This window comes from Balaenoptera borealis (genome assembly GCF_965194805.1).
Source record: "Balaenoptera borealis genome assembly, chromosome: X".
Taxonomy (NCBI): domain Eukaryota; kingdom Metazoa; phylum Chordata; class Mammalia; order Artiodactyla; family Balaenopteridae; genus Balaenoptera; species Balaenoptera borealis.
In genome coordinates, this window is record NC_138881.1 from 59,445,028 (window position 1) to 59,458,291 (window position 13,264).

General features: G+C 38.3%; 1 protein-coding gene and 1 long non-coding RNA gene across 5 annotated transcripts in view; one reads left to right on the forward strand and one right to left on the reverse strand.

Moving 5' to 3' along the window:
* LOC309620813 overlaps window positions 1-13,264 on the reverse strand; it is a 498,839-nt gene that overhangs the window by 63,702 nt on the left and 421,873 nt on the right. The gene's annotated exons all lie outside the window — the stretch shown is intronic.
* OGT (O-linked N-acetylglucosamine (GlcNAc) transferase) overlaps window positions 1-13,264 on the forward strand; it is a 37,176-nt gene that overhangs the window by 16,209 nt on the left and 7,703 nt on the right. For 3 of the 4 annotated variants that reach the window (XM_082377089.1, XM_082377088.1, XM_082377087.1), the window contains exons 7-19: window positions 329-524; window positions 784-924; window positions 1,516-1,616; window positions 1,778-1,931; window positions 2,034-2,135; window positions 2,333-2,512; window positions 3,185-3,343; window positions 3,492-3,581; window positions 8,513-8,638; window positions 9,054-9,224; window positions 9,338-9,454; window positions 9,543-9,713; window positions 11,355-11,507. In XM_082377089.1, coding sequence (XP_082233215.1) covers window positions 329-524; window positions 784-924; window positions 1,516-1,616; window positions 1,778-1,931; window positions 2,034-2,135; window positions 2,333-2,512; window positions 3,185-3,343; window positions 3,492-3,581; window positions 8,513-8,638; window positions 9,054-9,224; window positions 9,338-9,454; window positions 9,543-9,713; window positions 11,355-11,507 — 1,861 coding nt within the window. Of the gene's footprint in view, window positions 1-328; window positions 525-783; window positions 925-1,515; window positions 1,617-1,777; window positions 1,932-2,033; window positions 2,136-2,332; window positions 2,513-3,184; window positions 3,344-3,491; window positions 3,582-8,512; window positions 8,639-9,053; window positions 9,225-9,337; window positions 9,455-9,542; window positions 9,714-11,354; window positions 11,508-12,691; window positions 12,805-13,264 lie in introns of all 4 variants that reach the window. The other variant, XR_014239568.1, reaches the window with a different exon arrangement.

Sequence of the window (13,264 nt, forward strand, 5' to 3'; positions counted from 1 at the left end):
TTATTGTAAAACTATTGAAATGGTTATCTTTTAGACTAAATTATTCCTTCTATCTGATTCAGAAAGCTAAGTAAATCCTGACTTTTAACTTTTTGTTGCTGTTGTCAAAGGAAAGTCTGTTTCTTATGGGGGTATAGAAAATTTTTCAGTGTAAAAATACATTTTATAAAGGTGCAATTTTGATTTTTGAGGTTAAGTGTAGTATGGCATGAATTAATTGTAACTAGTTATAATTGATATACTTTGATATAGTATAGAATGAAATAATTGTAACAAAGCATCCATTAAAAGTTAGTTGCGTTGTGTGTGTGTGTGTTTCTGTTTATAGAGCTGTGGCAGCTTACCTTCGTGCCCTAAGCTTGAGTCCAAATCATGCAGTGGTACATGGCAACCTGGCTTGTGTATACTATGAGCAAGGCCTGATAGATCTGGCAATAGACACCTACAGGCGAGCTATTGAATTGCAACCACATTTCCCTGATGCTTACTGCAACCTAGCCAACGCTCTCAAAGAGAAGGGCAGTGTAAGGATTTTTATTCAGTCTCTTTCTTTGTTACCTGATGGGATTAAAAAAAAGTAATTTTTGTACATATTGTCATTAAATATTGAGGTGGTAAATTGTTTAATTTCGGAGTTGTAGATGAGAGGAAGAATAGCAAAAATACCTGTTTTCTGGAATATTACCAGCCATTAGGCTTAACTAAGCAATTGTTAGAATAATATCAGTGGTGGCTCTGTGATTCCTCTATATAGGTTTTTGAATAGTTTGTTTTGTTTTTTAGGTTGCCGAAGCAGAAGATTGTTATAATACAGCTCTCCGGCTGTGTCCCACCCATGCAGACTCTCTGAATAACCTAGCCAATATCAAAAGAGAACAGGGAAACATTGAAGAGGCAGTTCGCTTGTATCGTAAAGCATTAGAAGTATGTTGAGGGTGGTGTGGCTGGGTATTTTGTCTGTGTGATAGTAGAGGGAAGGCAATTAAGTTTGCCATGTCATCCACCTCTTTTTTAAAAAATAGATAGTGGGTGAATCATTCGTTGAACCAGTAATTGAGTACCTAAGGTATGAGTGAGGTCCTGTGTGACATTCAAGAAAATCCTTAACATTGAGTTTGTTATTTTATGGGTAGATAAGATCGGCACAAAAAATTTAAACAGTAAGCTAGAGTTCAAGAAGAGTTACCAGTAAATATATAATTTCAGTACCTGGCGGCTGTAATGTTGGTTGGTAGGTGTGGTAGGAGTTTTAAAGAGAGAGATGCTAGAGTTACCAGCATAAACTAAGATGAGGAGAGGTCTACCTCATGTTTTGAAACACGGAGAGGTATAAAATAAAGGAAGAGGTAGAATTTGAACTACTTGGCTTTGAAGAATGAGTAGACTTGGAGAAGGTGGAGAGAAGTGTAGGGATATAAAGGTGCTTGAGCAAAGTTCTTGTTGTGGTAAGTTATTACTGCTGTTTTAGCAGTTATTTCTTTTTTAAACCTCGGTTATCATCTTGAATCTTTATAGGTCTTCCCAGAGTTTGCTGCTGCCCATTCAAATTTAGCAAGTGTATTGCAGCAGCAGGGAAAACTGCAGGAAGCTCTGATGCATTATAAGGAGGCTATTCGGTAAGAGACTCACAGCCTTATTTTTTTCTTCTAAGTTTTTAAAGGTTTGGCATTTGGCACATTTGGTATGTGGGACTTTTAATAATAGCAGACTAAATTAATATTACAGGGGGTTAAAGGTTTTTGTACTAGAGAAATAAAATCTTTGTCCTCTCCTTTAGAATCAGTCCTACCTTTGCTGATGCCTACTCTAATATGGGAAACACTCTAAAGGAGATGCAGGATGTTCAGGGAGCCTTGCAGTGTTATACTCGTGCCATTCAGATTAACCCTGCATTTGCGGATGCCCACAGCAATCTGGCTTCCATTCACAAGGTACTATTTTTTATATATATTTTATTACAATATATGCATCTTAGCACCTAATGTTTTTAATTTTAGGAAAAATTTTAACCATCCCACTTTATTTATTTCCAGGATTCAGGGAATATTCCAGAAGCAATTGCTTCTTATCGCACTGCTCTGAAGCTTAAACCTGATTTTCCTGACGCTTATTGTAATCTGGCTCATTGCCTGCAGGTAAAGAATAACGGGCCAGTAATTGGCTTTCAGGGTTGTAATCACTTTTTAGTTGTTATGTGCCATATTAATCCAAGCTTGGCTGGAGACAGTGTTTTTTATTGGGTTATCTGACATTACTTTAGGCCAAAGACACATAAGATGTTAAGTCTTGGAGTAAGGTTTTCTGGATAATAACTTCTTTTTGCCTCCTCTAGATTGTCTGTGATTGGACAGACTATGATGAACGAATGAAGAAGTTGGTCAGCATTGTGGCTGACCAGTTAGAGAAGAATAGGTTGCCTTCTGTGCATCCTCATCATAGTATGCTATATCCTCTTTCTCATGGCTTCAGGAAGGCTATTGCTGAGAGGCATGGGAACCTCTGCCTGGATAAGGTGCGAGTCTTTCGTTTTAATCTTTTCGTTGTAAAGTAAAACACAGATACAGAAAACTACATGAATCAAATTTATGGCTTAATGAGTTATCATACGGTGTTTACCACCCAAGTTGAGAAATGAAGCTTCGTGAGCCAGCCCAGAAGCCCCCCTCCCATTGTGTCCTGTCTTGATCATAACCCCTTCCATTCTATAAGGTGGAATCCTTAACTGAAATACTTAACAGTAGGCTGATGGTGTTTTCCTTTAATTTTGAAACCATAGTTTTTAATAAAGTGTTTGGTATTTTCTACTCACCTTTGAGAACTAGAGCAGTACTTGATCAAAGGTGGGAATTTTCTCAGCAGAATAGAGCAGAGTGCTAGGTGTAATTCTGTTTTTAAAAAATGCTTCCCTACAGAATTTTCTAAAATGCAGGGTTTGTCATGCTCTTTTCCACTCTGCTTCCTTCCTACAACTTTAACTTGCTTGGGCTACTTCATAGGCCTCAGGAACAGGTCAAAGTATGAAGCATATTATACAAATTGCTAAGGTTGTATTAGACTGGTTATATGAATTAAAGAAGTATTCTGGGCATACCATTCCTAACAGGTATGCTTCTAGTCAGTTTTCCTAGATGAAAATTTACATATAGACTCAACTTTACTAACAAGCACTGAATTCCATTGGTAGATAAATGTCCTTCATAAACCACCGTATGAACATCCAAAAGACTTGAAGCTCAGTGATGGTCGGCTGCGTGTAGGATACGTGAGTTCTGACTTTGGGAATCATCCTACTTCTCATCTTATGCAGTCTATTCCAGGCATGCACAATCCTGATAAATTTGAGGTAAGACTAGTGTTGCACTAGAGTCACTATTTATAAAACCAAACAAACCCACAGTGGTAGCTTTATAGTCACCTTTAGGTGTTAAGCCCAGTGTCTTTTGGAAAGATTTGAGCCAAGGTTATTAAATATACTATGTGCTGCCTTTCAGGTATTCTGTTATGCCCTGAGCCCAGATGATGGCACAAACTTCCGAGTGAAGGTGATGGCAGAAGCCAATCATTTCATTGATCTTTCTCAGGTAGGTGAAACTCTTATACTTCCAACTTTTTTATTTTTTTGAGTCCTCTCCCTCTTTTTCTTGATGAGTCTGGCTAATGGTTTATCAATTTTGTTTATCTTTTCCAAGAACCAGCTTTTAGTTTTATTGTTCTTTGCTATTGTTTTCTTTGTTTCTATTTCATTTTTTTCTGCTCTGATCTTTATGATTTCTTTCCTTCTACTAACTTCGGATTTTGTTTCTTCTTCTTTCTCTATTTCCTTTAGGTGTAAGATTAGATTATTTATTTGAGGTTTTTCTTGTTTCTTGAGGTAGGATTGTAGCTATAAACTTCTCTCTTAGAACTGCTTTTGCTGCATCCCATAGGTTTTGGATCATCGTGTTTTCATTATCATTTATCTCTAGGTATTTTTCGATTTCCTCTTTGATTTCTTCAGTGATCTCTTGGTTATTTAGTAACGTATTGTTTAGCCTCCATGTGTTTGTGTTTTTTACATTTTTTTCCCTGTAATTGATTTCTAATCTCATAGTGTTGCGGTCAGAAAAGTTGCTTGATATGATTTCAATTTTCTTAAATTTACTGAGGCTTGATTTGTGACCCAAGATGTGATCTATCCTGGAGAATGTTCTGTGCGCACTTGAGAAGAAAGTGTTATCTGCTGTTTTTGGATGGAATGTCCTATAAATATCATTTAAATCTATCTGGTCTGTTGTGTCATTTAAAGCTTGTGTTTCCTTATTAATTTTCATTTTGGATGATCTGTCCATTGGTGTAAGTGAGGTGTTAAAGTCCCCCGCTATTATTGTGTTGCTGTCGATTTTCTCTTTTATAGCTGTTAGCAGTTGCCTTATGTACTGAGGTGCTCCTATGTTGGGTGCATATATATTTATAATTGTTATATATTCTTTTTGGATTGGTCCCTTGATCATTTTGTAGTGTCCTTCCTTGTCTCTTATAACATTATTCATTTTAAAGTCTATTTTATCTGATATGAGTATTGCTACTCCAGCTTTCTTTTGATTTCCATTTGCATGGAATATCTTTTTCCATCCCCTCACTTTCAGTCTGTATGTGTCCCTAGGTCTGAAGTGGGTCTCTTCTAGACAGCATATATATGGGTCTTGTTTTTGTATCCACTCAGCGAGCCTGTGTCTTTTGGTTGGAGCATTTAATCCATTCACGTTTAAGGTAATTATCGATATGTATGTTCCTGTGACCATTTTCTTAATTATTTTGGGTTTGTTTTTGTAGGTCCTTTTCTTCTCTTGTATTTCCCACTTAGAGAAGTTCCTTTAGTATTTGTTGTAGAGCTGGTTTGGTGGTGCTGAATTCTCTTAGCTTTTGTTTGTCTCTAAAGCTTTTGATTTCTCCATCGAATCTGAATGAGATTCTTGCCAGGTAGAGTAATCGTGGTTGTGGGTTCTTCCCTTTCATCGCTTTAAATATGTCATGCCACTCCCTTCTGGCTTGCAGAGTTTCTGCTGAGAAAGCAGCTGTTAACCTTATGGGAGTTCCCTTGTATGTTATTTGTCATCTTTCCCTTGCTGCTTTCAATAATTTTTCTTTGTCTTTAATTTTTGCCAATTTGATTACTATGTGTCTCGGCATGTTTCTCCTTGGGTTTATCCTGTATGGGACTCTCTGCGCTTCATGGACTTGGGTGGTTATTTCCTTTCCCATGTTAGGGAAGTTTTCGACTATAATCTCTTCAAATATTTTCTCAGGTCCTTTCTCTCTCTCTTCTCCTTCTGGGACCCCTATAATGCGAATGTTGTTGCGTTTAATGTTGTCCCAGACGTCTCTTAGGCTGTCATTTGTTTTCATTCTTTTTTCTTTATTCTGTTCTGCAGCAGTGAATTCCACCATTCTGTCTTCCAGGTCACTTATCTGTTCTTCTGCCTCAGTTATTCTGCTATTGATTCCTTCTAGTGTAGTTTTCATTTCAGTTATTGTATTGGTCATCTCTGTTTGTTTGTTCTTTAATTCTTCTAGGTCTTTGTTAAACATTTCTTGCATCTTCTGGGTCTTTGCCTCCATTCTTTTTCCGAGGTCCTGGATCATCTTCACTATCATTATTCTGAATTCTTTTTCTGGAAGGTTGCCTATTTCCACTTCATTTAGTTGTTTTTCTGGGGTTTTATCTTGTTCCTTCATCTGGTACATAGCCCTCTGCCTTTTCATCTTGTCTATCTTTCTGTGAATGTGGTTTTTGTTCCACACGCTGCAGGATTCTTGCTTCTGCTGTCTGCCCTCTGGTGGATGAGTCTATCTAAGAGGCTTGTACTGCCAACTTTTTATTTTGAGCAAATAGTGAATAAAACTGTTGGTGTGTAGCTTGTATCCTCAATTTTCTTTTTTTAATTTAATTAACTTATTTATTTTTGGCCGCTTTGCGTCTTCATTGCTGCCCATGGGCTTTCTCTAGTTGCGGCGAGTGGGGGCTGCTCTTCGTTGCAGTGCGCGTGCTTCTCATTGCGGTGGCTTCTCTTGTTGCGGAGCATGGACTCTAGGTGTGTGGGCTTCAGTAGTTGTGGCTCACGAGCTCTAGAGCGCAGGCTCAGTAGTTGTGGCACACGGGCTTAGTTGCTCTGTGGCATATGGGATCTTTCCGGACCAGGGCTCAAACCTGTGTTCCCTGCATTGACAGGCGGATTCTTAACCACTGCGCCACCAGGGAAGCCCATATCCTCAATATTTTTCATGACAGATATTTAACATCAGCTACTACATACCTGTGGTCAATTGCTTTGACCTTATTTCCTTGATTGTTTATATTTATTACATTGCATTTATAATCAGCATGGATTTTTGCTGAGTTTGCAAATGAAATAGAAATATGGTGTATTTGTGCTTGGACGTAGAACTTCTCTGGGGATTGAGCTAGCACTTGTGACAGTAGATACTAATTACCTGAATAAATTGAACAAAATGGTGGCTTGGAAGAAGAACAAATAGGTCATTGAAAGGGCCTTTGCCTTTGGTTTTCTTTATTTCTATACTTGCTGCATTGCTGTTTCCTCTAGGAGCAAAAGTTTTATGATAAATTAAGATTGAAACCTGTGAGGGAGTGAATTTGCTGAAGGTATGGACTAGAGTTTTTTTTATAGACGCTGTTGGCCACTTTGGTCACTAACAGAGGTACATATGGTATATCCAGTAATTCATATATATGAATCATTGAAGTCCTAGCAGAAGGATTGTGAGACTCTTGTCATTTCATAAATAATTTCTACCAACGTCTTTTGCGTTATAGCTGTTGCTTTGGAAATATACCTGACCATTTTTGATGTAGGGTTGGACTCTCTGTGACCAAGAAGAATATGGCCCTCCACCTCTGAGACCTTTTAGGATTCACTGCTTATTGACTGAAGACTAAACTCTTTAAAAATATATATTTATTAATTATATATATATATATATATATATATATATATATATATATATATATATATATATATATAATTGAAATGTAGTTGACGTACAAGGTTATGTTGGTTTCAGGTGTACTACATAGTTAATTGACATTTGCATACATTACGAAATCACCATGATAAGTCTAGTAACTATCTGTCCCCATACAAAGTTATTACAGTATTATTGACCATATTCCTCATGTTGTATGTTATATCCCTGTGGCTTGCTTATTTTATATCTGGAGGTTTGTACTACTTAATCCTGTTCACCTATTTTGCCCCACTCCCTCCCTTCCCTCTGGCAACTTTTAAATGGCTAAGGAATATTCCATTGTGTATATATACCACATCTTCTTTATCCATTCATCCATCGATGAACACTTAGGTTACTTCCATATCTTGGCAATTGTAAATAGTGCTGCAGTGAACATTGGTGTGCCTATATGAAGTCCAAGCTCTTCAGTGTGGCCTTCACAACCTTTCTAAACAAACAACCTTGTTTGCCAGTGCTTTTCACCCATCATTAGCCCTCAGTTATACCCTATACCAAGTAGAAGTGATCTACCCATTTTTTAAACCTACCATGCACTTTACTCTGGTTCTTTATTCATACAGTTCTCTGTCGAGATTTTATTCTTTCCAACTCCCTCAAACTCCTATCCATCTTTTTAAAAAATTAATTAATTAATTAATTAATTTATGGCTGCATTGGGTCTTTGTTGCTGTGTGCGGGCTTTCTCTAGTTGTGGCGAGCGGGGGCTACTCTTTGTTGGGGTGCGTGGGCTTCTCATTGCGGTGGCTTCTCTTGTTGTGGAGCATGGGCTGTAGGCACGCGGGCTTCAGTAGTTGTGGCACATGGGCTTAGTTGCCCCGCAGTGTGTGGGATCTGCCCGGACCAGGGCTCGAACCCGTGTCCCTTGCATTGGCAGGTGGATTCTTAATGACTGCGCCACCAGGGAAGTCCTCCTATCCACCTTTGAAGCCCATTTCAAATATCAACTCCCCTATGAAGCCTAGTTTTGTTTTTTTTTTTTTTGGTTGCGTTGGGTCTTTGTTGGTGCGCGCGGGCTTTCTCTAGTTGTGGCGAGCGGGGGCTACTCTTCGTTGCGGTGCATGGGCTTCTTATTGCGGTGGCTTCTCTTGTTGCAAAGCACGGGCTGTAGGCATGTAGGCTTCAGTAGTTGTGGCACATGGGCTTAGTTGCCCCGCAGTGTGTGGGATCTTCCCGGACCAGGGCTCGAACCTGTGTCCGCTGCATTGGCAGGCGGTTTCTTAACCACTGAGCCACCAGGGAAGTCCCAAGCCTAGCTGTTCATACATTCAGTCTAGAGGTAAACTCTCCTTCCTCTGTATCCTGTTTGTGTAATGCTGTGGGCCCATTTTAATGGTACTTAACCATATTTTTACCCTGCGTTAATGTAATTTGTGTTGTTACCACTTTTGCATCTGGGAATTTGAATTCTGTTCAATGCCATTAAGACTAGTTGAATCAGTCGTAGATTATACATAGTATGAGTTCTTATTTTTTTATTCCATAGATTCCATGCAATGGAAAAGCAGCTGATCGCATCCATCAAGATGGTATACACATCCTTGTAAATATGAATGGTTATACCAAGGGTGCTCGAAATGAACTCTTTGCTCTCAGGCCAGCTCCTATTCAGGTAAAGGAAATAATGATAATTATTCACAGTGTTTATTGGGCTAAGAAGACAGTGATAGGTTTTTTCCCTCTTTGGTTAACTGTCCTTTGAAACAATAGGACAGACATGCTTGACTTAATGAAAAAAAAGTGTAGTTCTTGAAAATGCACAGGGACAAAGAATTTTGAGTGAGAACACAGTGCCCACAGGTACATGTACATGTATATGGAGACGTGCAAGTTGGATGTAAACAGTTGTTCTGTCTTGTAAATTGGAAAAACAGTTTAGCACTTAGAAGGTTAGTCTAAAATATTACTTGATTGCTCTTGGCTAAAGAAGTCCACCCTCCTTGGTTGTTTGTTTACTTATTTAATTTTAGACCATTTTGCTGAAGGTTCCTAGTCAGTTTTTGGTCTGATTTTTCTTTTTCTTTTAGGCAATGTGGCTGGGGTACCCTGGGACTAGTGGCGCGCTTTTCATGGATTATATCATCACTGATCAGGAAACTTCACCTGCTGAAGTTGCTGAGCAGTATTCTGAGAAACTGGCTTATATGCCCCATACTTTCTTTATTGGTGATCATGCTAATATGTTCCCTCACCTGAAGGTAGGTAGAAAAACAGTACTATAGGGGAATTGCAAAGAACTGTAGTCATTTATTTCCTTGCTGCTGTCCCTGTGCATCCTAAAAGATATGTCTGAAACTTTTTTTTCGATTAGAAAAAAGCAGTCATCGATTTTAAGTCTAATGGGCACATTTATGACAATCGGATTGTGCTGAATGGCATCGACCTCAAAGCATTTCTTGATAGTCTACCAGATGTGAAAATTGTCAAGGTCAGAACCTGGTCAATACTGTCATTGAAATTGTTATCTGCATTTGGGATCTTTTCCCTAATGATGTATTTTGTGTGATTATTTTAAGATGAAATGTCCTGATGGAGGAGACAACGCAGACAGCAGTAATATAGCTCTTAATATGCCTGTCATTCCTATGAATACGATTGCAGAAGCAGTTATTGAAATGATTAACAGAGGACAAATTCAGATAACAATTAATGGATTCAGTATTAGCAATGGACTGGCAACTACCCAGGTGAGAAGAGAATAATAGAACATACTATCTACCACCAAGTATACATTTATCTTCTTTACATCTCATAACTCTAGGTGGTAAGCGTCATTACTCCTGTTTTATAGATGAGGAAATGAATTCAGTGGAAATTGGCATCTTATATAGGTTTGTTTGATTTTAAAAGTCTCTTGGATTCAGCCAGCAGGCTACTTAATGAGAGTCTTCTGTGTTAATACCTTGTTATTCCCTGCCTGTGGCTTTACTCTTATCAACGGTGAACTGTCTGTAGGCATCATACAGTGTCTTGCTTCTGTAACTCATCCTTTCCCCAGTTAAATCTTACTCATCTTTAAGACTTTCAGTTCAGACAACTCCGCCAGGAATCTGTTTCTGTCCATATCCCTGACCTCTCCTTCCCTGCTCCATTGGTACCTGTATTCTCTGTTCTTTTAGTATTTGGGATATATCTTTACGTCCAGCACAACACATTATAATTCCCTGGGTTTGTATGTATTCTCCACTGAATTGAATTACTTTAGGGTCCGTGTCTTAGCCACAATATTGAAGAACGTGCTGAGTAAATATTGGGTTGGCCAAAAAGTTCCTTCAGGTTTTTTTGTAAGCGCGTATGAAAAATCCGAATGAACTTTTTGGCCAACCCAATAGTATATATTGCATACTTGAATAAGTGAATATGTAGCTCTGTCAAGAGATCATAAGGCAAGGATCTCTGACCTCTTTAGGAGTTAACAGTTTTAGTGGTATAGCAGTTTATACAAAGAATGCTTGAAATGAATTCAGGTAAAGGAATTAATCACCCATAATGTGTATTGGGCCTGAACTGTCCTTTGAAACAATAGGGCAGACATGCTTGACTTAAGGAAAAAAAAGTATACTTCTTGAAGTGCACAGGTACAAAGAATTTTGAGTGTAGAACACAATGCCCGTAATGTATGAGATGTCTATCACACCTGGAATAGTTGCATAACAAGGTAGGGCAGTACCCAGATGTGTGGGAATTTTAAGATAAGACTGTAATTGTGTATGTAGATGCTCAGAAATAGTGCTGAGCAATGTGAGGAGAGGCAGTCTTAGTAGAGATTGTTTAGTAATTTAAGTTTAGTCTTGAAAGGTGGGTGTGATTTAGAAAAGGATATTTCATACATGGAGAAAAGAGTGAGCAAAAGCTTGCTGTTGGACTAATAGGGTTTTGAAGAGAACTTTTTGGCTAGAGTGAAATGTTTCATAGTGCAGTCCCCCCCAAATTAAGATAATGCTCTAACTTTTATCCTTTAACTTAATGTGTCATGAATATATTCTCATTATAGTTCAGTGACATGACTTTTAATGGTTATACCACTTTGCATCGTAAGGATTGTTTATTGATTGAAAAATATCAGATTGGGGACTTCCCTGGTGGTCCACTGGTTAAGACTCCACGCTCCCAATGCAGGGGACCTGAGTTCGATCCCTGGTCAGGGAACTAGATCCCGCATGCCGCAACTAAAGACCCCGCATGCTGCAATGGTGCAACGAAGATCCTGTGTGCCGCAACTAAGATCTGAAGCAGCCAAATAAATAAATAAACAAATATTGAAAAGAAAAGGAAAATATCGGACCATGTTTACTTTAAATATAATCGTATATTTTTTCTTGTTTTAGATCAACAATAAGGCTGCCACTGGAGAGGAGGTTCCCCGTACCATTATTGTAACCACACGTTCTCAGTACGGGTTACCAGAAGATGCCATTGTGTACTGTAACTTTAATCAGTTATATAAAATTGACCCATCTACTTTGCAGATGTGGGCAAATGTGAGTGTGTGTAGATTCATTATTAATGTCTAGAGATTCTAGTAAAGATTCTGTATATAGGTCGTCTTGCTGAGGCTGCCCCCCAATCCTTCCATTCAGGAGCTATTGTGCTAGATTATTGTGATAATCTTCAAAAGAGCTGTAGATTTCAGCAATTTTTGATTTGTCCTTCAAGTGTCTAAATATCATATTATGAACTTTTAAAATTTATGTGTTCAAATGCAGGGATCAGCAAACTTTTTCTTAAAAGGCCAGGTGGTAAATATTTTTGGTTTTGCAGTCCATACTCTGTCACACCTACTCAATTCTGCCATTGTAGCAAGAAAACATCATACTCATTATATAAATGAATGAGTATAGGTATGTTCCAATAAGTTTTTATTTACAAAAACAGGCAATATGCCAGATTTGGCTCATAGGCTATAGTTTGCCAACCCATGGTCTAAGCTGATAGCAAAGCTGTTACGTATACTCATCCACATTTTACATCATTCTTGCAATATTGTAGAGTTAGAACCAGGAAGGAATTGGCTTATGCCATTACTTCTCAGTCATTTCATCATACCAGTTTGCATAAGCAGGACCTCTGAAGGTTCTAAACTTTGCTATCCATATCTGCCTCTTTTTCCATAGAGCTAAAATGGAGATAATTCTTGGTGGACTTTTTTTCTGATTAATATCTGGGTTTTTTGGTCTGTTTTCTTTTTTTAAAGGAGGAGGGAGGGTGGAGAAGAGGAAACAGATGAGTACAGGTTTACTATCCCTTAATCTTCACTTCCCCATTTCAAAAAACCTGAAAACCAAAAGCATCTTCATAAGTTTGTGGTAAATTTATTTGGTTGGCAGCCACACTGCCTGAACTGACGTTAGGCTATTTATGGTTCTTTCTTTATTCCATTTAGTATGAATATTCCTACATCTTGATGCAGAGATACTAATATGTTGGTTTGCAGGGAGTTGCCGCTGAGAGTGTTACGTAATTTATATATACTGTACTACTTTTTAAAAATCTGAAATATTCTAAATTCTGAAATCCATCTGTTCTCATGGCTTTCAGAGACGGGATGGTGAACTTGTATGATACATTGAGTAGATGTAGGTCTAAATCGGGTTGGCAAACTATGGCCGATGAGCCAAATCCAGTCCACGGCTTGTTTTTTTGTTTTGTTTTTTTATTTTGGCAGTGTGGCATGCAGAATCTTAGTTCCCTGACCAGGGATCGAACCTGAGTCCCCTGCAGTGGAAGCACGGAGTCCTAACCACTGGACCACCAGGGAAGTCCCAGCTGCTTGTTTTTGTAAATAAAATTTTATTGACACACAGCCATGCCTACTTACATATTGTCTATGGCTACTTTCCAGTGACAAGGGCAGAATTGAATAGTTATGACACAGTCCATGTTGGCATCAAAGGCAAAAGTATTTGCTCTCTGGTCCTTTACAGAAAATGTCTGCCGACCCCTGATCTAGATTAGGCAAATAAAGTTTGGCAAGTGTGAACTAACTTTATTTGTTGTACCATGGTGGGGGATTTAAAATTTGAAATGGAAAATTCCTATCTCATGGACAAAAACCACTCCTAGTATCAATTCCCACAGGACATAGCTGCCTCAGATTTTGCCAATTAGTAACTTGTTTTGTGTCTTCTTGCATTAATCTCCTCTTTCTTTGAACTGTCTTTGGGGACAGCTAAGCAGAACAGGAACCTATAATTCAGTTGATCTAATTCATCTATGTGAAAGAAAGACTTAAGTTCAC